We start from the raw sequence: 25,901 nt of genomic DNA, 5'->3' as shown, positions 1-25,901 counted from the left end.
TCCACCATTTAGCCAATTCAACATCAACACGGAATGAGAGGCTGTCAACAGTAAAGAAGTGTATATTTTATCCCATATGTATATGTTTGACCGTGTGTGAATTGGAGGAAATACACAATATATGCAAACTTCTGCATTTTTCTAATAAACAATACGCTAGTTGTTAGCTGCATTATCAAACCACTCTAGAATAGAATTGTCCAAACTGATTAAAGATTGATTAAATGAATTGACCGATTGAAAACCTATATATTAATGGTACTTTTAAAGCAATAATGTGTGTATGTAAACTTCTAACCTCAACGGTAGCTTACGATAAAGGTGCAAGTTACTAGTGCATACATAAACATCATAATTTATTTAAAGTTTATTCAACGTTACATACTGTAGGTGTTTAATAAATTACATACAGAGTAGGGCTGGACATTTTTTATTGACTTCCGCTGTTTTCCTTTTCTTTTCTTTTTTTTTTTAAACCAAGCTGACCACAATTTAAATCATATTTTCCAAGATGCTGATTTGAATAAAGTGGAAAATAGTGGGTAAAAGCGTCATATCTTATGTTTGAGTGTCATAATTCTTTTGGCAGCCTTACCTGTTATTAAGAATTTTAAAGGGACAGTTCAAAAATCTAACATCTGAGACGTGACCACCAAACCGTTAAAGGTTTTGGTGCCAATAATCGACAGGCTAGGCCACAGGTGCTACTTATCTAAAAGACACATCAAGAGGAAATTTTAAAAATGAAACCAGTGCCTCATTATCCTCCTCCTCTGCTAACATATGGCGGAGCTGCTAAATACCTGGAGTTTGTGTGAAAAAAAAAAAGTAGGAGAAAAGGGTTTAAATCATCGTAAAGACGAAATAGTGCTTGCACTGAACAAAATTAAACTGAAAGACCAAGATTTAACAGTTGAAAAAACAACAAAATTACAAAGGAATTTACTGACCAAACAAAGAAAAGAGCTGGTAGTGATTTGTGGGTCTTAGTGAATTATTGGGTTGTTGCTTGCTTGTTAAAGTAGTTCTCGATACTTGAATTGAGAGGCAGCATGTGCTAAGCAGGGTGGGAGATGTTTTCATTAGCAAAGAGCTGATCGTGCTTCATCAAGTCAGATACTGACCAGCTGCCAAAAAGCCCATGATCCTAATTTGAAACAATGCTTGACGAGCCACCATAGGCTTCAAAAGCAAACCCTTCACTCGCTCATTTAACACGCCGTCTAATTCAGAGTTCCTGGTGAGCAGTGAGCTTTTCCACACAGCTCAGCGAATGGCAGCTTTTTGGCTACATGTTTCAATGTGAAAGCTTAAACGAAATAAGCTCAGAAACTATTAAGTGATGTTACTAGACTGTTTGTAATTTAACTGCTGCCGCATTGTCATTCTCACTTTATGTCAAGCTACAGCTACAAACGTCCAAAAATCTAAATTAGGTATTGAAATATTTCAAGCTTTGAGCGTTTCGAAACACAACCGTCCAGCTAAGCTAGCAGCCTGTCCCCACTATAAAACATGGTAGATGGAGCATCATGCTGTGGGGAGGCTTTGCTTCATCGGAGACAGGGAACCTTCCCACAGAATTTGAATGGGCTACATTCAAGTCTTCACAACAAAAAAGGTTGAAAAATGTGAAAAAGTTCGAGGGCTGCGAATACTTCTTGAAGGCGGCGTGGGTGCTTTTACGACTAAGTCGGAACAACATATTTGTTTAATATTAACGATATTGAGCAAATACAATGTTTTGCCAACATTCACAGTTTAATTATGAGCAGATGTGAGCATGAATATGCTTGTAAGGCATTTCTGCATTATAATTGGTGATTTATTGTGCAGCCCTGCTCCTGTATTTGTTGCCAAAAGCTAAGGGGATACAGAATTTAATGAACTCAGCACTGAAATCAAGAAATGGAACCAGTCCATGACTATTCTTTTTTTTTTTTTTATATATATATATAATGCCAAATAAAGGGCAAAGCACAAACTTGATTAGAAAAAAAAAGTCCTTCGCTTTAAATCTGCATGCAATTCTCCCAGTACACACAACAAAGATAGCTCAAATTTGAATGAAAGCAGCCGAAAAGCACACAACTCAATGCACATCACAATTGTTAAATCTTTTTCTCAGCCTGACGTAAAGTGATAAACATGATTAACAGGACTCCGACAGCTGATTTCCTCCTGGTTAAAGTTCATTCAACACTGAATTCAAATAAAATTAAGTGATTGTGCTTTCATAACCAAAGTAGAACAAAAATAATACAGAGACAAAAATGTACATCACTTAAAAAATAAGACAAAAACATTAACACTGTTTTATAAAAAATCTGAAGCACTTCTGTGGCAGTAAACAATTTACAAGATGGCTGGTCATGACCGTAGTTTAGTTACAGAGAAGGAACAAGACGACGGACAAACAAATATCACACAAACCGCGTCGAGCAACAACACTCTGGTGTGCGCTCATCTCGGCCATCCACTGTGCATTCGTTATATTTTCAAAGGAGCCAGCAGCTCAAGGACCTGAATGCTGGTCATTTAAAAAAAAAAAAAAAAAAAGAGAGAACAGAATAAAACAAGTCCACCATTTAATATGAGAGCAATTTTTTAACACCAAATGTGAAAATCAAAAGTAGGAAAGGACGTTGTGCAGTATTTTCAGAGTTTATGTCCACATTTTTAAAAGCCATAGTCCAGCTGTAGTGTGTTCCTCATGAGCTCCTGATGCTTCTTACCTCTTTAGGAACTATGAAGATAAAAATAGACAGGTGTATTTCAGTTTGAGTGGATGTTCAACCCATGGAAAACAGCCTTGTTCATGTTTACCTCTTCCACCTGTTCTGTGAGGATGACCTGCTCTCCCTGTTTGGTCCTTGAGCCTCCACATGACTGGAAGTTTGACGGATTGCAGCCCGACTCCCTCTGAGGCTGAGGCTGACCTGACGGGAAAGACGGGCGACTGTACAAAAGCACGTCCCCAAATTCTGAAGAAGAGGCATAAAGACAAACGAGCAAGTGGGAAATTAAAACAATTGAACAGCTTTCCACTCTTCCACAAAGGCCAGATATATGGAATTCACTAACCTCTTGACCCCTTCATAGTACAGTTGGATTTGCACTTAAACAAAAATCACACAAAGATAAACTCTGTTTACTTATTAGGGGACCTCTTAAGGCAGTTGGTTGTAATCGATTGTATCTTGGGGTATCAAAGTAAAGGGGGCAGACTGCAATTTTCATGGCACACTTTTTACATATTTACTGGTAAAAATCTGGGGAAATATAAACACTTTTTCCCCCTCTCTTCACCTCACAGTTTTGTACTCTTTTGTGTTTTTCTACCACATTCTGAATAATTATTGTACAATTCACTGAAAAATGTGAACAACTTTGACAGAATATAAGTCAAGGTTTCCCCAGAAAATGTTTGCTAAGCTCAGCGGTTGGCTGCGAGGGCAGACATTCATCCAGCAGTCCGTCGTGTTTTTGAGTTAAAAAAATGTTTAACATTGACAGGAAACTTGAAAATATCACTTGATAATCACATGTTACTGAAAGATGGGAAGATTAACACCTGAACACCAACCATGAGGTCTTAAAAAATGCAAACATTTCAAAAGGTCTTAAAGAAAAATCAGCAATGCCTAGCCTGGTGGGAGCACAAGTAGAGCCTGGTGGCCCCCCAGGGTTATAATACTCTGGGGGAAACCCTGTATGTGGTGTGAATATGTTTAGAGGGTACAGTGCTAAAAACATTTGAGTAACGGTGTAACCTCTTCCGTACCTGAATGCTGTCGGTTGTTGTTGTTTCCTTTAGCCCCCTGTGGAACCTTGTCCGTTTCTTGACTCTCTCTCTGCTCAGTTGCTCCGTCTCTGACCCTGTGAGTCCCGGCGCTGCCTCGTCTGGCCCGGCCCTGCCCGGAGCCCATCCGAGGCAGAGTTGCCCCCCTTGCTTTGTGGTCGTCGTGGGACACCTGGTTCGTGAAATTTAGAGGCATGCAAGAGTCTGGGAAAAAGCAGAACAAAGCAAACAAACAAAACCCGGTTAGCGCTACCGAAGATGTACGCAGCAGCAAACGTCATAGTTTCTTGTGACTTTACCGTCGCTGAAGATATCTTTGGATTGGTAGTCCTGTTGTCCAGACTGGTTTGGTTTATGGCGTCTGGGCCTTTTGTGTGTTATCGCAGGACTCATGTTGCTGTCCGTTGACATGGGACTGCTTGCTCGCTGGTGCCGCCGACCTGAAGTCATGACAAACTCTGGTTACACACAAAAGATTAAACTCCACACAGTAATTTTGGACTTTTTCTCAAAGGGCCAGGGTTGTGTGTTTTCCAGTCACTTTGCCCCAGGGCAGCCGTGGCTCCAATCCACTGACGCCATCATCAGCGTGTGAATGTGCCCTTTGATATCTCAGTTTGATTTACAGGCATTATAAATAAAATCTATTACTATTATAGACAAAATCTGCAACTTAATGCCTCTGAATTGGGCCTCTGTTTCTTTAAAAACGTCCTGCTCTTCCCAACACTCTGCCTTCAGGAAGTCATCACAACATTGCTCCTCTATTAATATTTTAACAATGTTTTTACGAGTGTTACATGGAGAAGTAGCTCGTATAATGAGCTCAGCAGACATGCAGTTCCACCACGTGTTTGCTAATTGCTGCTGGCTAGTCTGAAGGAGTTGAGTGTGGGTGTTGCAGAATGTCAAAGCTTAGAAACAGCAGCTCTGAGGAGGTGCGCCATCCTTGAATGTGGCACTCGGTACCCCCCACATGTTTTGCACAGGTGAATGGTTGCCACGGGAGACTAAAGGATTTCTCAAACATGGAGAAAGAATCAAAGCAACACTCCAGGTAAGTTTCTGATGATTATATAAAATAACTGCCACTTTAAGATTTATGCAGCCAGGAACTGGTCTTAGATAGATATTTTCTTTTCATTGTTGAAGTAGAGTTGAAGGTTTATTGCTCAAAACTGAAGATTAGACAAAATGATTGGTTTTGGTATTGCCTGCTTTTGTTGCCAGACGTCTGTGATCCTACTTTGACATTTACATTGCCTACTGTCCTAGACTTGGACAGACATAAAGTCATGTTATAAACTAACAAGTGAAGGGGAAGAAAAAAAAAAAAAACAGGAGGTGGATTAAGGACAAACCAAACATCTGTCTCACCTGGCACCTCTGGGTACCTGCACACACGCAGGCCTACAATATCCCTGGAAGAGGCGACAGCCTGGTTGAAATCGCCGTCTGTGAAGAAAGAGCCCTCTGAGGTGCTGATGACGCTGGACCTGCCTGACGAGATGTTATCCTCAGACGCTGAGCCCCAGCTGTTGACCATAGACCCTGTGACCGATCTGTCCAGATCCCCGGTGCTGGAGGCCGGCGTCTGCTCCAGACCGTGGAGGAGCAACTTGTGCGGCGAGACATGGTGCGGCTGCTGCTTGTGCTTCAGGTGGTGCTGGGATTGGCTGTAGAGATCTTCCGCCAGCGCGGCCTCCGTCTCCTCGTCGTTCTCCTCCGGTCCGTCTGTGTCCAGTATTGAGCAGTAGGTGTGGGCGAGGTGTTCGGCTCCATCCTGCAGGCCGTTGCTGAGGTCTGCTTGCGGTGGAGCGGCGGGTACGCCACTGCAGGACGCTTCAGTAGTAGATGAGGCGACTCCTCTGACGGGGGGAGTGGGGCAGCTGTCCAGTCTCTCCTCTGGATCAAAGCTGGTAAGAATGAGAAAAGAAAAGATAAGGTGGAGTCTTAAACCAATGAGGTGGAGTGACAGTCGGAAACGGTTTCTGAAAAATACACAGTGATTATTGAATTTGAAAATACGCTCGGCTTTTTTTTTTTTTATATATATATAACTTGATGTATTACATATTTCTAGAAATAGCTCCAAATATACCAAGTATTTCTCATACCAGATAGCTAGAGTAGACCAGACGGTTGCCACAGCAACAGAGCAAGCAGGTTGCAGTCATTGGCGGTAACCTCCAACTAAATAAGGATGCCTCCTAAAATTTTAAACCATTTTATCATATCTTTGCCTAAGCCTAAAACTTTTGGAGCATCAAAATGACCCGTAACATGTGAGGGGGAATAAAAAAGATTTCATATAAAGAACTTTGAGTTTTGCATGCACTATCGCTACAGTAAAACACGGCGGTTGCAGCATCATGCAGTGGGAATAGCCAGTTAAAGAGAAGATAGTATACTAGGAAATAATGAAATAAAAACCTGTTATAGAGAGCCAGAGATACAGCAGAATGCTGTACATCAAAGTCTACTAATGTGTCAAAATGGCGTAATCAAAGTCCAGACTTAAATCCAAATGAGCTGGAGATGTTTAGTGAAGAATGAGTAAAACCTTCTAGATGTGCAAAGCTTGTAAGGACAGACAAAACATTTGCAGCTGTTACTGCGGCAAAAGGTCGTTACGTGAAGGACTAACCCAGGCAGGCTGAAAATAAATGAGTTACAGATTTGTATTTAACATAAAATGTTTTTCTTCCACCCTTCCACCATCTCTGAGCAACTTTCCACACAGCACCTTTCAGATTTTATTTGGTATGATCTTTAATTATTACTACTACAATTATGAACTGTGTTTGTCTATCACATAAATCTGTTTATGATAGATTTATGTAATAGATAAAACTTATAATACTTATAAAAACAGAGCATTTAAGATTAGAAAAAAACAAAACACTAATACACACACACACACTCAAAAAGAATACAGAAATGTGGTTTTAAATAGCTGCTGTCATTTTAAAAAGATACTTTTAATCTGACAAACAAACCTCAACAGCACATGTTCCAACAGCATTAATTGATGAACATGACACTATAAGTTACTGCATTGTATTGTCTTGTTTCGTACCTCCTCTCCATGGGCAGACTGTACTCGTCGCAGTCCCAGGCGTTCGGATGAGGATCAGACACGGCGTCCCCCCAGCTCACTGCATTGTGTTTGGGAATCTTCTGGGCCCGCATTCCTTTCTTTTGATTCTGACTCCCTGAGAAAGGAACACACTGGAAATAAACTCAGGCCAGCTCTCATCGACATTGACGCGGCGCATTAGGACAGGCGACACCCTCACCTGAGGTGCTGCTGCTGCTGCCTCTGTCTGAGCTCTGGTGGGAGCCTCCTGTGCTGTGGTCGCGGGTCTGGCTGTACGGCATGGTTTTGGGGTGCATCATGCCCTCGCTTCCCTGTAGATCTGGAAACATCTTTTGTGTAAGATTCGAAACTTGCACAGAGAAGAACATTTGATTTGCAACATACCGTTGCAGCTCTGCTCGGCTGTGCTGTGCTGCATCAGCGCTGCCATCTCCTTGGGTATCGGCGGCAGGTTGGGTGGCAGGTTGGGCGGCAGGTTGGGCGGCTGCTTCCAGCAGGGTATATCCGGGGGCTCGCCTACACAGCCACCGGCGGCGGCTTTGTTTTTAATGTTGGCCTGAATGAGCTGCGTGGTGGCATACGGGATGGGCTCGTACGTGCCCGACGAGTCTCCTCCTGGGCTCGTGTAGCAAAAGTTGGAGTTGTTGAACGTCTTAATCTCAGTGAGCTTGTTGGAGAGATTCACGTCGCTGTATATGGGGGTCTCAGAACCAAGCTGTCCCCCTTGCTTGTTTTCTGGGTGGCTTCCATAGTTGGCAATGCAGTCAGCTGAGGAGGAGAAACAAAGCAGCACATGAACAAAGCAATAACACAAGAAGCTATAAATCTGCAAGCATTGCTGCAAGGTGTTGGTATTTTATTAATAATGGAGGTTGTATTTCAGAAGTGTCTATGTGATCTATGAGGTGTTTTTTTTTTGTTGTTGTTGTTTTTTTGGGGTTTTTTTTGCTCTAACCTGGTCGGCTGTATGTTGTCATGTTGCTGTCACTGGTGCCATTGCCATTATTGCAGCAGTTGATGCTGCAGTCCTTATGATTGGCACATGCGTTTGGCCAGTTGTCTGGCAGCCACAGCTGGTTTAGAGGCTCCCCCATGCTGAGAGGGACAGGCCTGCAACAAGGAGGATCACAGTGCTGTCAATCTAAAACCCACTGATATTGTTTATACAGAAGAACGGGAGCTAGCAGCTGAGACGACTTTAAGCGTAGGAAGACATCTCCCCCTAGTGTTTCTGCAGGGTAACTGGCATTTCCTCTTTTGGACTTCATGTAACACAATGGGACAAAAATATCAGTCACCTGCCAGCTCCGCACGTGGTGTCTCCTCTTTGATATGCCACTGAGAAGACAAAACCAAAGAAAAAAAAATTACATTCTACCTTGATAAAATAAAAGAGAAAGTGCCAACAGTGAAGACAGCCATGAAAGGCAGGTAAGACAGTGTAAAAAAGTGTGAAGTCAAGTCTGCACACTTCAATACACGCTTTCTTTTCTTTAATAAATTTGTGTTTAGCTTATTGTCATTGCTTTTACGCATTTCAGTACAGTGATTTAGTCAGAATAACCAATATTATTGTGCTGATAAACCAGGTTATGACTAGACAACCTACTGTGCACATTCATGTAATTCCTCGTGTAAAATGAGCTCCTTATCATTCTGATTACCTCTACTAATTTTATTTAGAGAAAACAAACATAAATCAGAAATCAATTTTCATCAGTTTGAACTTTAAAGCTTTAGCTTTAAAGTTTCTAAAAGACCCTATTGGCTGCATGAGTTGTTTTATCTTCTTTTTTCTTTTAAGCTTGTCTGGCTCAGACTGGTTATTTGGGATCAGAAATTAAAATTCGCATCACTTTCCGGTCAGTAAAAGCACCACATGTAGCACTGCCAGGCATCAACGGGTCGCCACCCAAAATAGGTCTTGGAAGTTCGTCCCAAAATCCCAAGTCAGTGCATCTTTAGAATGAATACGATCTAAAAAATATTATTTTTCAGGCTATAAAGTACATACCTGCAGGTGTAAACGTAAAAGACGGGACTGTGGAGAAAAAAATAAGCAAGAAAAAAATTAGTAAAACCATAAAATAATTTTTTTTTTTTTTAACTACTCTATTATTAAAGATATAGACTGCTGAGTGCTCTGAACACATCATTTGACGTGTGCTTTTAAATATAAGCCAGAAGCCTCTTCTGCAAATGCTGCTTGTCTTTTCAATTTGACTTTCCAGGTGAAGGTTAATGAAGGGGGCAGCCTGACAGACAGCAGAAACACTGTGGCAGATTTAACCGTGGCAGCTTGACAGCTCTTTACCTCTTAACACTGTGGTGCACTGACAAAATGGCGCTCTACAAATATGTGATTAAAGGCCACTGAATGTCTACACAGCCTAGAATGCAAATATGTCAAAGGATGATTAAACCAGAGACCATTTTCCCCTTTGACCTCATTTGCTTATCACCAGGAAGGTTTCCCTCAATATAATTGCAATGATGACTTGTGTGTTGTGTGGTGGCAAAATGTCAGTGTTTGGTGGCCAACCTAATTATAATATTACCCAATACAGGCACTCCAAATGGTAATATAATTTAATATCCTGAGTCTCTGCAAATTATTTCGTGAACTGAAACAGTGAAAGAACACAGGAACACACCCTTCCGGATGCCGGTGTATGTGCTGCTGAGGCCACTCCTCTTCTTGCGATGACGGTACAGCCACACGCTGAAAATCATGAGGATGAGCCAGCAGGTGGCGCCAATGCCTGCGATAAAAGCCGGCTGCTTCACCACCTCTGAGATCTGGGACAAGGTGCCTCCTTTGTCACTGATGTCCATCATCTGGCCGGCAGAATCTGACCGATAAAAAGCAGGAGGCCGGGCTTGTAACATGAGTACATAAAAAGCTGCGTACAGCAAAATAAAAATAAAAATGTGAAAGCTATCCAGAAGTTATTGACAACTAAGTGGATTTTACGTTAAAAAAAATACTAATGAAAGGAGCGGAAACGTCAAACTAAATGCCACCTAGCAGTCTGCTGTCCTGTTCAGAGGGAACAATTACCTAATTGAAAGAACGCTACATCACTCTTGACTCCGGGACCAGCACCATTGCTTGCTGCGACTTCTACACTGTAGCGAATTCCTGGAGCCAGACTAGGAATGAGCACAGAGAAGGTTGACCCATCCACCGACTGATTCACATGGTAGCGGCTCTCGTTACCCAGGCACCAGATCTGTGGAAAACACAGTGAGAAGATGACAACGTTTGCCAGAGGGACACATTCAACAAACACAGCGAGACAAAATAACAATAATAAAAAAACAGAACAGATTTGAGCTGCGGTATTTTTAGACCTTGTATTCCTGAATGATTCCGTCCTCTCCCGCCTCTGGAGGTGGCTTCCAGGAAACAAGGACAGCAGTCCCATTGGCATCGCTCTTCGCGACTGTAACACCCTGGGGAGCTCTTCTCGGGGCTAAAACAGGAATACACATACTTGGCAACAGGCGCATGAAGGAAGACTCATCTGATATGGGTTCGCACTGAATAAAGCAATACGTCATTTCTCTATTGCCACAGAATCTTGTGCTGCCATCTTAGCAGCACAGGCTAAAGTTAAATCTGTCTTCTGAAAAATGGAAAGAGTGTGGCACTACTGTAAACCTACCAAAACACCTCAACTTAAAGGATTTATCAAAGAAACAGTCAGAAGGCCAATGGTAGGTCTGGAGGAGCTTAGGTAAGAGCATCTGTTGACTTTGACACTTTTCCTTTCTCCCAATATCAGGTCTTTATGGAAAAGTGGCAAGAAGACAGTCATTGGTGAAACAACATAAGATGAAATCCTGTCTGCAGTTTCTCATAAGTCATGTAGGAGGGACTGCAGGCTGGAGACACATTCAGAGGTACTATAGGATAGTCTGTCTACAGACACTCTCCATCCACTTCCACTGAGCATTGCATTACGAATGAGCAAAAAATCTTTATACATCCAAGGATGTTAGCAACCCACTTACAAAGAATGAAAGTGGCTGTAATTGCAGCAAAATGAACTTCTATAAAGTACTTTCTTTTAACTCACTTTTGAGATTTTTGTTTTACTTCTACTTCACCACTTTACATAACCCTGTGTTCGTCTAGCTCATAAAATCTGAAGAACGCTGAAGTTTTGTAGCTGCAATGTGTGAGAAAATTCCAGACTCATACGAGTACTTTACAGCTCCAGCTGTTCTTTCTCACTTATATTTAAAGAAACTGTTCTAAAAAAAAAAAAATTACCTTCTTCCAATGTCCTGACAACCTTCACCTCACTGTCAGCTCCTTGGAACTCATCAAAGAAAGGTCGCACTTTGAACTCATAGATGCATCCCTTCTTTAGCTGACTGATCACCACCCCGTCCTCCGGCAGGGCACGCACCTCCAGAACAGCCCACTGCGATTCCGGCTGGCCGTGCTCCGCGGATACCCTGTAAAGCACCTTGTAGCCCTGGATGTAAGGGGACTGCTGTTCCACCTGGAACCATTCAATTCAAATAACGTTATTTATCCCCGAGAGGCAATTTCAAGGCACTTTGCATAGTATGTGCCTTGAAGAGTGATAGCTCAAACAATAAAATCCACACATCTTTATAAATATGTAAATGAATAAGTACATTGTATAATAATAATGTGATCACACAGCCCTTTAAATGTAAACCAGGACAAGTCTTGGTTTGCGTTAAACGTCCTGTAGGAATAATGCATTAAAGCTTACTAACCCTACTTCTCTTATTGACTTCCACATATGAAATGTAAATTCTCTGTGCAAACCACAATCTGAGGTCATTAATAGTTTCCACTCAGCCTGGTTTGAGAAAAACAAGCAATAAGACAACTAAGCACTTTCCATTTAAACCACATGATTTTTGGCAAAGGGTGCCTGAAAGAATTTCTGAGCGGACACCCACACAGAAAAATGCTGCTGGCATAGTTGTATCTGTATGAAGCTAAACTCAATGGGTAACAAAGATCAATTCATTTGTTGCTGCACTATACCAACTCTCTACCATCTTAGCAGCACAGAATGTATAATAGAGCATATTTATAATTTCTTCCAACACAATGGACAATGCTGCTGACTCTAACCACTACTTAGTCTCATATCTGTTGAAAGTGTAGTCGCTAATCTATCACTAATTCTTATTTTCCAAGGCTGGCTATTAACCCAAAACAACAGATGTGTGTTCGTGTGTCGCCGTGTTTGACATTTTATCTCATTTATCTTGACTCTGGGAGCTGTGAGGGCATCCATCTGCAGTACAGCCAACATGTTGAACTCACCATCCAGTGCACCCGGACAGCTGAAGATGACAGGACTGCCGGTGTGTGTAGGTGGATCACAACATCTCCCAGTTCTCTCTGGATGTGACGGTGGTCCACCCCCTGCATGGTGGAGGAGCTGTCTGTGTGTAGAACAAGGCAAAAACGTTAAATACTTAACATTTTGTCACGTTATACAGTGGAAGTGTGGGATTTTATGGGGAAGACCAATCTAAAAAAAATATAAAAAAATTTCAGTTGTGTTCTTTTAATTTGTAATTGTGCTTAATTGACGTTGTGCTTTTAAATTTGTGGTTATGTTTAGTGATTTGTTCATGTGATTTAAGTCGTGCCACAGAGTCCCAATTGGACGTAGGTCCGGACTTTGACTAGAACATTCTAACACTTAATTATGTCTTGAGAGGCGGAGTACAACCAGTCGCCAGTATATCAGAGGGCTTTAAACCACTGCAAATATTACAAGTTAAATATGCAGTTGGTTGCACTAGATTTTCTTTAGGGGTATCAGAACAAAGGGGTTTGAATTCAGAACATTTTTATATTTTATTTTAGAAATTTTATATTTTATTTTATATTTTATGTAAAAAGCTTTGAAAATGATGTATGATTTCACTGCCCCTTCACAACTTTGCGCTCCTCTGTGTTGATGTAAAAAAAAAAATCAAACACATCAAACTTTGCGGTTTTAAAAATAAAAACAGTTTAAAGAATTTGAATACCCACTAAAATCAAGTGAGTATCTGAAATGAAACGTTTCTGTGAAGTTTAAGGTGCTTGCTAGGAGTGACGTGAAAATTGAGACCTTACACTTACCTTGAGTTCTGACTGAGTCCGAGATTAGACTGGGATCACTAAGGCCATAAATATTACTGGCTCTGACCATGAAGACATAAACAGCTCCAGGTTTCAGATTAGTCAGAACATAGGACTCAGTCTTCACATGCTCTGCTAAGGTCACCCATCTGTTTCCTAACGTATAACTGTGGAAAGACAAGGTGAAATCAAATCAGATACATACAACTTAAGACAACAAAATAGGATGTGAATTCAAAAAGAGCACATATATATCTAACCTGAATGCTTCAATTAAGTAAGATGTGGGTGCTACGCCAGGATTAGGGCTGGATTTCCATGACAGTGTGACAGACGTCCGGCTAACATTAGAAACTTCAGGTTTAGACGGAGCACCCGGAATCAGGTTGGAATCTTTTGGATGACCGGCCTGGACAACAACGCCAAACTCTGCCACAGAAAGCGCAACAAATTTACTAAAATATGAACTTTACAGTAATCCTCAGGAGGAAGAATAAAATCCCTGTGTATGAATAAAACACCTTCCACTTGCAGATATGCGGTCCAGGAAGCCTCTCCACCTGGACTAGAAGCAACACATGTGTAGAATCCCGCATCGCCCAGCTGACGAGAAATGATTCAGGTGCACAGGTTAACCGGCTGACTTGGCGAAAAGCCTGGTCTTCACAACTGCTGTTGTGCTTTAGGACTTACCTTTGCATAGTGGATCTTCAATGACCCTGTTTCCGTCAGGGACATCCGAGAATCCACTGGAGAGACCACTGTGCCGTCCTTCTTCCAGTGGACAGTGGGAGGCGGAGCGCCAACAGTTTGGCAACCCAGTACTGCCGTGCTGTCGACGGGAACCGTCTGATTGACGGGACCCTGCCGGATGACGGGAGGGGGGTGCTCTGATCCAGCTGTGAGAAAACGAAAAAATGGGAAAGGTGGAAAAAAAATGACTCGATGAGAATACTTCTCACATTGTACATTATACACAGCAATAAAGCATCTGACTACAGCAATGTGTCTTATTCTCTTTAGAGAAATAAATGGATAAGGACTTAAGTAGACTGTTATTTTTACCTCGCGAAAAAAACCAAACAAACAAACTGCTGAGTTGTTTATTTCAACTCATGTGCGAGGTCTTTGGTTTTGAGACAGCAATACGCTCATTTGCAACCAAACACTGAATCAAAAATTGTGCATTTGAATTTGTTGACTAGAAGAGCTTCACCAAACCTCTTCTACAGCATAACAAAAGTATGGAAAATGATGCTGAATATTTAAATGTCAGTGCTATAGTTCAAGGGAACGAGTCTGTTCACCGAAAAGAACACAATTCTCACTACCATTGTTCAACACACACTTTGACCACATAGGGAAAGAGAAAAGGGAAAACACAGAGACTGCTAACTGCTAGTCCATAACAAGAGTTTGATTTGTTTAAATATTTGAAAAAGAAGAACAGAAGGTCATGGTTAAGATATTAAACATCCACTGTGCCACATTAAAATTTTATCATTTGCTCTTTTTCTCCTACATTCCCGTCTCCTTCTGTTCACTTTTAAAACAAAGGACCTAAAGAGGTAAAAAACTAAAGTGCAGGTCATTAGAAATTGAGCGGATGCTCCAAAAAAAAAAAAAAAAAAGGTCAAAGTTATAAACAGAGAAAGCTATAAAAGTGAGAAAGATGAGACGAGGGAAAATAAAATGAAGTGGAGAAGAGGCAGAAAGAGATAAGATGTGAAAGATATTGGGAGGAAAATTGGTAAAGCAGGAGAACAATAGGCTTAGGTGGATGTGCAGGGTTTCGAGGAGAAAGAAATCAACTTTTCCCCTCCAGCGGAGGGCAACTAATCATTCATTGGGTAGAAGGTACTGCTGGAGCCGGATCCAATCATGACAGCAAAGCCCAACTAATAACAGTTCCACTTAGATAACAGAGCTCCCTCTCTCACACACATAAAAAAAAAACTGTGGGTTGGGGGTGAAGGTTTAAGACAGCTAAATAAATAAAAAAAAAACAACAAAAAAAAAACACTCCTGTTCCTCCTCCCGCCCCCACCACCAAAAAAAGTGACGGAAAGATGCTTTGAAAAGCGCCCGAGGTAATGTGAGCCCGTTATTACCATACAAATGCACCTCTCCAGTTGGAGATGAAAGGAATGTGTTCGGATGGAGGGAATTTAGGCGAGAGAAGTACAAGTCAGGGAGCAGATCTGTGACAAAAAAAAAAAAAAAAAAAAAAATGTCGGCCATCATTCCTCTTTGTAAAAACGCCGCACACCTGCCGCGCGTAAAAAAACGGCTGTGACTGCGAACCCTGCACTTAATAACGCCACAAGTAAATCCATTTACTGTCTGCTGAAACCTGAAGCAATTATCTCCCATAAATATAATGCATGTACATTTCACAGAGTTACATGTAGTCTTGCTCACACAGGTGTGTAATTAGGGGTGTGAGCCTCCAAGCACAGATAAATTGGTTTTTCGAAAGCAATTAACACAGATATTTCATCATGTTGGATTTGGATTAGAGTCTCCTCCAAGCTCTTTACAGATACCTATAAATGGCATCATATGTCAAAATCACCAGACTTCGTTCACAAACGTCTACGCTACTGTAGAACAAAGAAAAACAAAGTCAGCAATGTTCAAAGGGATCTTACATTTAGTTTGGAAGAAAGTACTCTGACCCTTACTTCTAAGGTTTCACCTATCAGGACTTCATGTAAATAGTTTGGTCTTGAGCCTCTTGAACTTAATTCAAACTTGAAGTGTAGAATAATACACAAAAGATTCTACAATCCCGTTGTTTATTAAACGTTTGGTCTTGCCCACGGATCCATTTTAACTGGCTGGTGATCTGGACTTTGTCTGGGCCATTGCATGACCTTAAGTTTTTTGGGGGGTTTTTTCCCAACCATTCTTGTATACTACTATGTTTAGTTTTCACCAAAACAAGCTGTGCACAGGACATCTGATTCAGCTTTATTTGACCAATGGTCATTGTTCCAGAAGACTTGGAATCATGTTTGCTTTTTAAATAATAAAATACTTCAGGTAAGGCAAGGTATTTTTATCTATGTATTGCACCAGGAGGAAGGCAATCAAAACTTGATAAGTTCTAGTCCAGGAAACTCTGAGTAACCAGGTCTCTGAAGACCTGAGGGGTCTGCATGTTTTTTAGTTGACAAGTAATGCAGAAATCTATATTCGCCATAGTGCTTTGAGGTTCAACTTAAATAATGCTAGAAGATGGTGATAGAACATTATAATGTTGATGAAGCTCTGATAAGTAAAAACCTAAAGTTTTAAACACACACTTTCTTTTCCAGAACTGTGTCAATCAATTTTTTGCCGAAGTTATTAGGGGGGGGAAAAAAAAGGAGCTGCGAATCAAGAATCAGCAGAGCGAAGCAAAAGTCGTCTCATTTGGCCTCTTTCTCCGTTACTCACCATCTGTAACTTCTAGCAGAGCTTTAGTAATGACACTGCCAGCTATGTTGAGAGCCTGGCAGATGTAGAAGCCCGCGTCAGAGCGCTGAACGTCCGTAATGGTTAAGCTGCCCATTTGGGAGACAGACAGACGGCTGAAGGGCTGTGGCGGCTGGTAGGAGAACAGAAGACTCTGGAGGAGAGAGGCAAATCGCAGTTAGAAACCCCCTCGTTATCTTTATTTACACCGAGCAGTGATTTAGTGGGATGGCAGAACAAGAGGGGGGGTTGGGTCAGTCTCACCTCGCTGCCCTCCCTCTGCCAGAAAATGGCTGGCTGTGGGTTGCCCGTGGCTTCGCACTGGAAGGTGACCGTTCTGCCTACCGACACCACCTGGTTCCTGGGGCGAACGGCGAAGGCGGGGGGCACTGCAGAAGAGGGGAAGCTCTAATTAATTGGCAGCCTAACACGTTTTGATCATTCAGTGTTTTTAGAACATCCGTATGTGCATATAAAATGCTCTTTTTCTTTCTTTTTTTTTTACCCACACATATTATGTATTACATACTGTAATGGTGGATGGAATAACAGTGACACAGGTTCATGATTTCCTGTTGCTGTCTGATGGTGGATGAGGGATGGAAGACAACTTACCCGTGTTGACTAGAAGAGAAGGAGGAAACAAAGAACAGTGGAATGAGTGATGCAGAAGTTAACCATACAGCAACATCTTCTGACTGGATGACAACAAAATAATCCCCCTACCCCAAGCTTATTGTTTTCCGTGAGTTATTTTCAGCATCTTCTCATTCTTTTCACACCTGCCTTTGATTGTCATCCTTAGCAATCTCTCACTTTTCCTTGACGATATCATGGTTTAAACTATTTCCTGACTCTCCCATCATGTACAGTCTCTTTGTAAGAGTATGTACCCGGTAGGGTCTGTGGTCGTAACGTGACAAAATGTGAGAATGTTCAATGTCTTTGTATCTAATGTATTTGATGTTTTGTACGATAGACAAACCTAAGGTAGAGTGAAGTAGAAGGAAAATGTCTAGCTTTAATCAAATTTTAGCTCTGGTCAGTGAGATTTGATGGAAAGCTTCATATTATAGACATCACAGTAGGGATAATGTTGTAGAGAAATTTATCAAATGGTCTGAGTCCTACACTTTCTGCAAAAAAAAAAAAAAAAAAAAAAAGCAAAACATAAAAATAAAAGAGAGCACATTAACAATTGTGGTTGTACTGTGTGAAAATGTGAAAACGTTCAAGGGGTACAAATCATGTCGCAAAAGCACAGTGTATGATTTTCTTTTCTTCTCTCCCTCGAGGCTGGGCTCTGCTATTTGCCAAGCCACAGTTGAAAATAGGAAATTGTTGTTAATCTTGCTTGTATAAATAAAGGCTAATTAATTGTTTTATTATCAATTCATTCAATCTGCTTTGAAGTTGAATGTGTATGACTGTGTAAACATGTGAAAGGCCAGTCTGAGTGCACTTTAATCTAAAGCCATCAGGTTTTGTTCTGTGGATTAGAGTGGAGCTGAAGATGGCATCCTGCCTCAGAAAGTTGCACTTTTTTTTTTTAAACACATCACTGCCTTATAACCGAACTGAAGCTTACATATACATTGCAGGATGTCTCTTGTATCACTCTTGCTTGAACGAAAACATTAGAAAAATGGTGATCTCATTAATTATTTTCCTTTTAAGATAAGACAAGAGTAGTAGTACAGCCTTCATAAAAAGAAAAACATTGCACTCACCAGCTAACCTGTTCAATTACTTATTAACACAGCAAATCTGCCAGTCACATGGCAGCAACCAAGTGCCTTTAGGTGTCCAGAATGATGAATACGACTTGCTGAAGTTCAAAGTGAGCATTCAAATGGGAAGAAAGGAGATTTAAGATACTTTGAACGTGGCACGGTTACTGTTGCCAGACAGCGTGCTCAGAGGAAACTGCTGATCTACTGCAACTTTCAGCCGCAACTGTCACTCGGGTTTACAGGTTTTCAAAAACCTGAAAATACAACAAGCTACAAAGGTAGGTTGTTTGGACAAAAATATGTTGTCGTCAAAGGTCAGCAGAGAACGTGGAGATGATGCAGAGGCAACTCAAACAAACAATACAAACCAAAATGAGCAGAAAAAGGCACACAACACTATTAACTTTAAAGCAGACGGGCTGCAGCAGCAGAAGATTGATGGCTGCTAAGCTCTTTGATTTAAACAAAATATAAAATATGAGAATAATAAATTGAAGTCAAGGGATTAGTAAACATAGAGGCTAATTTAGATTAAGACTAATGGTGACTTAAAGCTCCGAGAGATCAAAATGAATAACTGTTTCAGAAAAGAGACACAAAAACGTTTTAACTTCACTAAAGGAACCGTCCTAATTTCAAAGTCTGACTCCCAGGATTATCTCTTATTACTTAGTAGTTCTAAAGCAAATTTATGAAAGGAACTTCTGCTGTGTCTCTAACTTAACCTAAAGTTTTATTTTCCATTTCATTATGAGACAACCATATATTTAGATACCTTGCTGCTCACTTGAATTATTAAGACTCTACTGATCTGTCACTTGGCTGCACCTCTTTCCTTCACCACAAAGAAAATCAGCTCTGCTACCCCTTGAAGCCTGTTTTTTTTTTTTTTTTTTCGTAAGGTTTGCAGAGAAAAGGGAAGAAAATGTAATTGGAACCATGCCACTTCCCAGCAAGCAACCACTGCTACCTTATCTTTAATTAAGTCCTACCTGCCTCGGTATATTTCACCCACAGCGGCACAGCAATGTGTTTAATTGAACTGGTCTACGAGCTGTCTTATACTTCTCGTTTTACATATCTAAAGGTGCCACTGAGGCAGAACAGCTCGGACCAAATGAATCTGTTTTCTTCTGGCCAGGTTTACATTTCCTCAGACTCCCCGTAAACAAAGTGCTGCAATTTGCATCGCCTGTTAATGAGACGCAGAGAATGTTGCAGATTGTGCAGGAAACTAAAAAGAAGCAAATAAAAGGTAAGAACAAGAGGGAGTGAGCTATCCGAGAGTCGCTCCAATGTTGAACAAAAAAACAAAAAACAAAAAAACAAAAAAAACAACCTTTGTCACTAAGCTTCTCAAGAGAAGGTGTTGGATATCTTATCTGACATTTGTACTGACCGTGCACAGTGAGGGTGGCAGATGCTTCAGATTTCCCGACCATATTCTCTGCCATACACGTGTAGGAGCCCTCATCTGGAGAGGCAACTTGGCGAACAATCAGAGTGTGGTCCTCCAGGATTTCAAATCTGTGGGCACAAAGACTCAAGAGATAAGACAAGAAGCTGGAAAACACAATGTGTGCGTTGCAATTGAAAAGTGGAGTGTTTCTGTACATTACCTGCCCTTAGGTAGGTCGGAGTCATCTTTCCTCCAGCGGACGGTGGGGACGGGGTCTCCTTGAACAACGCAGTGGAACTCCACGCTCTCGTCCGCCAGCAGCACCACGTTGCTGGGGCGCTTCACGAAGGTTGGCCGCTCTGAAGGGCAGAACAACAGGAAGAAGACACAGACATATCACCGCCATCATCAATCTCGCCACGGTATTTGCGGTGCCCGTGGAGAAGAGGCTGATCAAAGAAAAGAGGAAAAAAGTGTGTCCACCGTTTTCAGCAAATTATATTTTGACCAACATAAACGTAAAACATGAAAGAAAGTAACAAATTGTGCACATTTGGAATGAAAGACATGAAAAAGGGAAATATACATTGTCGTTTTATTGATTTTGGTTTTTTGGGGGGGGTTGTTAAATGAATCATTTCATGTCTACATGTTACAACTAGTAGCAAATCAGTGACTCACATGGAAGTAACTAGATATCTAGATGTGGTAAATATGATAAGTTTGAGGATTTGGTGCTAGATGGGCTAATGTGATTATTTTAGAAATGGCTGATCTATTAGGATCACTCGCAGCCTTTTCTCATGTTTAAAGAAAGGTATCAGAAAAAGAGGAACCATGTAGTTATGCAGATTGCACACATTATGTGGGCAACAGCGGACAGTGGAAACAGCAGAAAACCAAAGAGGGAGGGAAACTATGCTAACAGGGTGAAATGTGCTAAATGTGCTAACTGCAGTATCCATGCCAATCCCATTTATGGCTAATAATACAAGTTGTAAAACACTATTTAAACTAGAAATCTTTTCACTTAAGGAGCTCTTTGGTGGTACTTTTTCTTATCACTCTCTCATACACATAGTGCAAAAATTAATAATAGTTACTGGCTTGTTGAATGACATTAATAAGTAATTTTCCATTTAATTGAATAGCTTTTACTTTCCTCCAAAAGCTTTAGAAGCAACAAATTTTTCTTAAGCTACAGTTTTGTTATAAAAAGCTTTAGTTCTGCTCCTCTCCAGTCTCGTAGTTGAGATGCAGCAGGTCTGCAAGGGACAGTGATACGAGTTTATGTATGGTGTCATTCTGATATTTATGAAAAAGTGAACAATCATCAATATAAGTATAACTGTGCACACAAACGCAGCAGCTTAGAGGGCAGATGTCTGGTTTATTCATATTAGCTTATGAAACTCCAGAAGCAGCAACTGAAAGGAGCAGACCAGATCCCAATCTGGAAAGGAACACCTGTTGATTGAAGCTGCAGATTTGCTGCAGGAAAAAAAAAAGCTTGTTTTTGAGAAGATTAACTGAAAAGGGAAAATTATGCTCACAGGGAAAGATGCTGAGAGCATTCAAGCCTGGGTGCTACTCAGAGGTGAAAATCTCACCAAAAAATAGAAAATAAAAAAATATACTCTACCTCGATCAAGCAGAGCTGGTCCTTCATTATTTAAAGACATGCTGCAACCCGTTGGTTTGGATCAATGCAGAGAAAGATCCACAGAGAGGAAAGATTATAAGCTATAAATGCACCTAAAGCTTTGCAAGTAGCGCCAGAAAAACCAGGAACAAGGATTGCTGATTGTCAGACATTTGTCTACGAGTAACTCTCTGAATTTTTTGTTTGCATGTTTGAGCTGATTTTTGAATTTAAAAAAAAGAAATTTAATCATGATTTATTCATTACTTCAGGAGTCTATAAATCCTACATGCAGTTTCGCAAGCAACCTCGTCCTTATTTGGCAGAAAAAGCCAAAGCCCTTCATGCAAATACCAGCTTGTGTATTTGTCTTTTCAGCTGCTACATTTGTGCATACAGCAGGTGTTTGCTTCCCTACATCTGTTTTGCGGGATTACCTTTCCACCCAGGAGGGACTCGGCAGCACTACAGCCACTACACTGCTACATCTACAAACTCACAGCAAGGTCATCCAACCATTTGGCGCTGATAAGAGCTCTTCTGAGATGGAAAGTGTTAGTAAAATATGGGGTTGAGAGACTGAGAATGGAGGGAGTGTTTAGGCATTAGAGCATGTAGAGAGTGTCAGAAGCACGGCTCCGTGGGGAGCTCTTACGCTGAAAGGTTCGTAACGTTGGATGCAGCGGGAGCAGACGTTCAGCACTTGTTTTGTGAGAAAACCTCTCCAACGCTGCCAGACTGAGATGGTGGCGTAATCAGCATAATTAACCGGTTATTACTATACCCCAGTGACAACAGTTTTATATAAAGTGGTCTGGCAAACCAAAGCAAGTGAGCTGTGAGGGGAGTTAGACTAAGTGAAGCAGTTTAAAAAAACAAAAAACACGCTATAGTGGAATAACAAAGGAGTAAATACTACCTAGCACAGTGAGTACCGCGATCTCACTCTCCCTCTCCCCCACCATGTTAGTGGCGACGCAGATGTACTTCCCCGCGTCGCTCTTCCTGGTGTTGGTGATCATAAGCTTGCCGCTCCGGATCTGGAAGGGAGAAGCAGAGAACGACTGTTTGCACAGTTGTATTTGCATGTCACGGGAGCGTGCGCGGCTTGTTTGTCGTGCATGTAATAATCGGTCTGCAAATTAAATTTGTGGCTAAGATCCGCAGCAGCTTCCGTTCTCATTGTGACGCCATGTTTGCTTTCATGTAAGACGGCACCTGCATGCTCACTCGTCTTTGGTTAACTTCCATTTTTGGAAATAAAAAGGAATAAACAACTTTTTTTTTTATGCACTTGATAGCATGACAGCGTAAAGAAAATCTGCACTGTCTTTCAAGCTCCACAGAAGGTCACATATTATAAAATTACATAATTCATGCCCAGCACCGCACAAGAACCCTGGGAACAAAGAAGGGGGCCTCTTTGTAGAGAAGTTCCTTAGATGTTCTGTCAGCCTGCTTTGCCTTTCCAAACTTTTTACCCTTTCTTTGTGCATATCCATGCACACGCACACGAGCCTGCACGCATGCACATGCACACCATCCTTTTCCTTACCCACAAGAGGTTAAAGATATGTGCTCTCTGTCACACTGTTTTCAGCTATTTTCAATACACTCCCACAGATGTCTTTATGTTGTTTTGAAAAAAAAGAGCTGCTGCACTGATAGTCAGCAGCTAGCCAGTGTTAGAGGTGATATGGCAGCAGCATTGAGTAGACACTCCGGATACTGTAGATGGGAGAACACGCTGATCTTAAGACCTCGACACAAAAGGCCAGTTCTACTTTTTCCATCCAGTCCTCTGAAACCTTCTCCAAGGAATCGGCTTCAATTATAAACCTTCAGCCGGGCTATTATGCTTTTAAGGCTTCTTCTTTTCCCCACCTACACTCCGATTTGGAATCAAACTATTCATGTTCGCCTGCTTGAAACGCACAAGGCGCGAAGCAGCTTTGGCATTTGTTAGCAAGGAGTCATGGGGGGGTCAAGGCCGCCTGCAGGGCCGCGTCCAAAAAGCAGGCGCTATATGCTACACAGCACATGTCTTGGTGGGCGCTTTAAATCCACCACATAGCACAGAGAAAGCGCCATTAAATTGCTGCTGGAAGGATGAAACCAGCAGCCTCTCAGTTATTAGTCAGTCTCCTTCAGGCTACCCTGACATCGCAGCACTTGTGACTAGTCTTTTTTTTTTTTATGTCAATCTCTAGTAAATCAAAGGAGCTCAAGATTAATGACTTTTTTTTTTGTTTGTTTGGATTCAGCAGCCATTCTTCCTCCTGTTTGATTATCCTAAAACATATCCAAAATGCACAAAACATGTGCGAACACAGTATAAATGCTGGAAGTAAGTACTTCTTGGTAAATAATTAAAGTTACGAGATGAAGCACTAATTGTCAACATATTTCAGGATCCATGACATGAACATCAATACTGTTGGATTTGTGATTAAATTTTTAAAAATTTTCCTTTTCAGAATTTAAATTCAATTAAGAATTATTTTACATTTACCAAAGGCAAATTAAATTTGATTGTAAGTCACATCATCTTAGCGTTTTCAGGGTTGCAGTGATGGAGATGCTCTAGGTAGGAAGAATCTCTGGTAGCAGTCAGTCTTGCTATGAATCTGAAGAGGCCTCTGACTGAACAATGTTGATGTTTGAGAGATTTATGAATTCATGCTAGTCGCCCAATTTCTGGGCAGTAGGGACAATGTTCCACTGTAACATGTCTTGGATAATAACATCATCATCCGGCTAATCCACCGGTTTTTATTTTGTCACTTCGTTTTGTCTGACGATGAAACCCCAGGCAGAGTGACGCTAGTCAATTATGTGTAGCTTTCAAAGCATAAAAGATGCTTTGAACTTCCTCCTTCTCTCGCAGATCTTTGGTTCTGCTCTGCGACCATTGAGCCTTCTTTTCAACTTCTCTGGGTTATGGTTCAGGTATTATTTCAGCTTTTATGAAGAACTGTGTGTCAAACATCTCTAGGAAAACGAAAATCAAATTTTCTAAATCAAACTGGCAGCTGAGGACTTCTCAAGAACCGAAAAGTAACGTAGCTCAAAACAATGTTTATCTCACTAAAGTTGCTCACTCTTATTGCCTCTGTTCTACCATGTTTGCTGTAATAGCAGCTGCATTAACAATTCAAGCAAGTCAAGGGATTTCTTGACTGAAGGCTTCTTATTTTTCCACAGTCTTCTATTTCTATCAACTCAATTTGTGGCAGAGACATAAATCACGTCTCTGTCACAAATGGAACAGTAAATCTCACTCTTATTACCGTTTTAATCATAAATAAACTTTGGGAAGCTGATGTGCTTAAATGTATTGTTTGCATAAATCACATAAAGATCTGTTCAAACACCATTAGCTAAAAATATGTGTCAAAACTCTAAATATTACTGAACATGATTGCTCTATCTTCAAATTCCCATTATTAACCAAAAGCTCATAATAACATTGGAAGCAGCCACGAGTTTCTCGTGCACTTCTTTGGTTTCCATGCAGCCGCTAATGTCTTTGAGTGAGCACTACTGAAAAAGACCAATTTCCAAAGAGAAAAAAGATGATTAGGGAGGACAGAGACGAGCGCGTGGAGAGTACAAAGCAAAAGGCAGCCTTTGTATTTCCCTCTGTGAAGCCTCCCCCTCCCCGCAAGCTCTGATCTGGTCCTCTTCTTAAATCAGAGGTAGCTGCTCTGTCCATCACCGTCCCCCAGAGAGCCTCTACCTGTCACTCTACACCAACATGAGCTTTGAGTCTCTTCCTGCTGTCCGTATAAACAAATCTGAGGCGAGCGTGTGCACGAACGGTGTCAGACAAATCCAGAAATTAATTTTATTTTTGCTCTCCGTGTCCTGTTCTTGAGTTGAATTGTTGTATTTTGCTACTAGTATATTAAATTCTCCGTAACTACATGTCAAATAAACTTTTTTAATTTTTTTTTTTTTTTACTTCTTTAAAGGGCTTCTAACATAGTTGCATGTTGTGTAATTATGTTCATTTTCCTCTTTTTGGTTGTGTGTTTAAAAAAAATTTATTTTGATGAGAGGTGAAAAAACGAGTAGCTGCGTTGCAGCAAAAGTTTTGACCGTATTGAGAGAATCGGGCCATGTTTATGGACAGAGGAATGTGTATTACTGTGATGCGTTCGTCTCTGTCGTCCAAGTTGGCGCCATCTCTCCTCCAGGAGATTGTGGGCTCGGGGTGTCCCCGGGGGGGTTGGCACTCCAGCACTGCAGGCTCTCCAACGGCAACCATGACGTCAACGGGGTTCTGTCTGAAGTCGTCCCGCAAAACTGAAAAAAAACAAATAAACACACAGATATATTCAATTTTAAACAGAGAGAGGAGGTTATTAAAGTCATAGTTTAATGGGGTTTTTTTGTTGTGAAACTTTGTGGGAATATCTTTTTTAAAAATATTAACATTATTAGAGCTGTGTACTGTTTCCTTGGTAGTAGCATAAAAAATAGAAACCATTTAAACCATTGCTTAAACGGAGACTCTTTAGCAACAATGTTCTGAGGACTGAACAGCTTCATACTTGAAGAAAAAAAAAATAAGTGCAACTTGATAATTGATTGGTAGCTTAATCTATTTACTAAAACATCCAGTAACACA

At 41.0% G+C, this 25,901-nt stretch overlaps 1 protein-coding gene across 4 annotated transcripts in view; it reads right to left on the bottom strand.

The window, feature by feature from the left end:
• Positions 1 to 400: 400 nt before the first annotated feature.
• The window catches only part of LOC122844943 (roundabout homolog 1-like), a 99,355-nt gene continuing 73,854 nt past the window's right edge, over positions 401 to 25,901 (bottom strand). For 3 of the 4 annotated variants that reach the window (XM_044140815.1, XM_044140814.1, XM_044140817.1), the window contains 27 exons: positions 25,419 to 25,576; positions 22,188 to 22,308; positions 19,847 to 19,985; positions 19,627 to 19,754; positions 17,110 to 17,118; positions 16,759 to 16,883; positions 16,477 to 16,648; positions 13,729 to 13,934; positions 13,557 to 13,638; positions 13,296 to 13,464; positions 13,036 to 13,202; positions 12,223 to 12,344; positions 11,182 to 11,416; positions 10,257 to 10,378; positions 9,964 to 10,135; positions 9,557 to 9,754; positions 8,917 to 8,943; positions 8,201 to 8,240; positions 7,858 to 8,012; positions 7,287 to 7,670; positions 7,102 to 7,221; positions 6,882 to 7,017; positions 5,180 to 5,718; positions 4,102 to 4,242; positions 3,785 to 4,006; positions 2,827 to 2,984; positions 401 to 2,746 (listed from right to left, as the gene is read on the bottom strand). In XM_044140815.1, coding sequence (XP_043996750.1) covers positions 2,732 to 2,746; positions 2,827 to 2,984; positions 3,785 to 4,006; positions 4,102 to 4,242; positions 5,180 to 5,718; positions 6,882 to 7,017; positions 7,102 to 7,221; positions 7,287 to 7,670; positions 7,858 to 8,012; positions 8,201 to 8,240; positions 8,917 to 8,943; positions 9,557 to 9,754; positions 9,964 to 10,135; positions 10,257 to 10,378; positions 11,182 to 11,416; positions 12,223 to 12,344; positions 13,036 to 13,202; positions 13,296 to 13,464; positions 13,557 to 13,638; positions 13,729 to 13,934; positions 16,477 to 16,648; positions 16,759 to 16,883; positions 17,110 to 17,118; positions 19,627 to 19,754; positions 19,847 to 19,985; positions 22,188 to 22,308; positions 25,419 to 25,576 — 4,262 coding nt within the window. In that variant the 3' untranslated portion in view covers positions 401 to 2,731. The remainder of the gene's footprint in view (positions 2,747 to 2,826; positions 2,985 to 3,784; positions 4,007 to 4,101; positions 4,243 to 5,179; positions 5,719 to 6,881; positions 7,018 to 7,101; positions 7,222 to 7,286; positions 7,671 to 7,857; positions 8,013 to 8,200; positions 8,241 to 8,916; positions 8,944 to 9,556; positions 9,755 to 9,963; positions 10,136 to 10,256; positions 10,379 to 11,181; positions 11,417 to 12,222; positions 12,345 to 13,035; positions 13,203 to 13,295; positions 13,465 to 13,556; positions 13,639 to 13,728; positions 13,935 to 16,476; positions 16,649 to 16,758; positions 16,884 to 17,109; positions 17,119 to 19,626; positions 19,755 to 19,846; positions 19,986 to 22,187; positions 22,309 to 25,418; positions 25,577 to 25,901) is intronic. The other variant, XM_044140816.1, reaches the window with a different exon arrangement.

The sequence above is a fragment of the Gambusia affinis genome, linkage group LG15, assembly GCF_019740435.1.
Source record: "Gambusia affinis linkage group LG15, SWU_Gaff_1.0, whole genome shotgun sequence".
Taxonomy (NCBI): Eukaryota; Metazoa; Chordata; class Actinopteri; order Cyprinodontiformes; family Poeciliidae; genus Gambusia; species Gambusia affinis.
The sequence above is the reverse complement of the archived record's forward strand: the minus strand, read 5'-3'. Positions and strand labels throughout refer to the sequence as shown.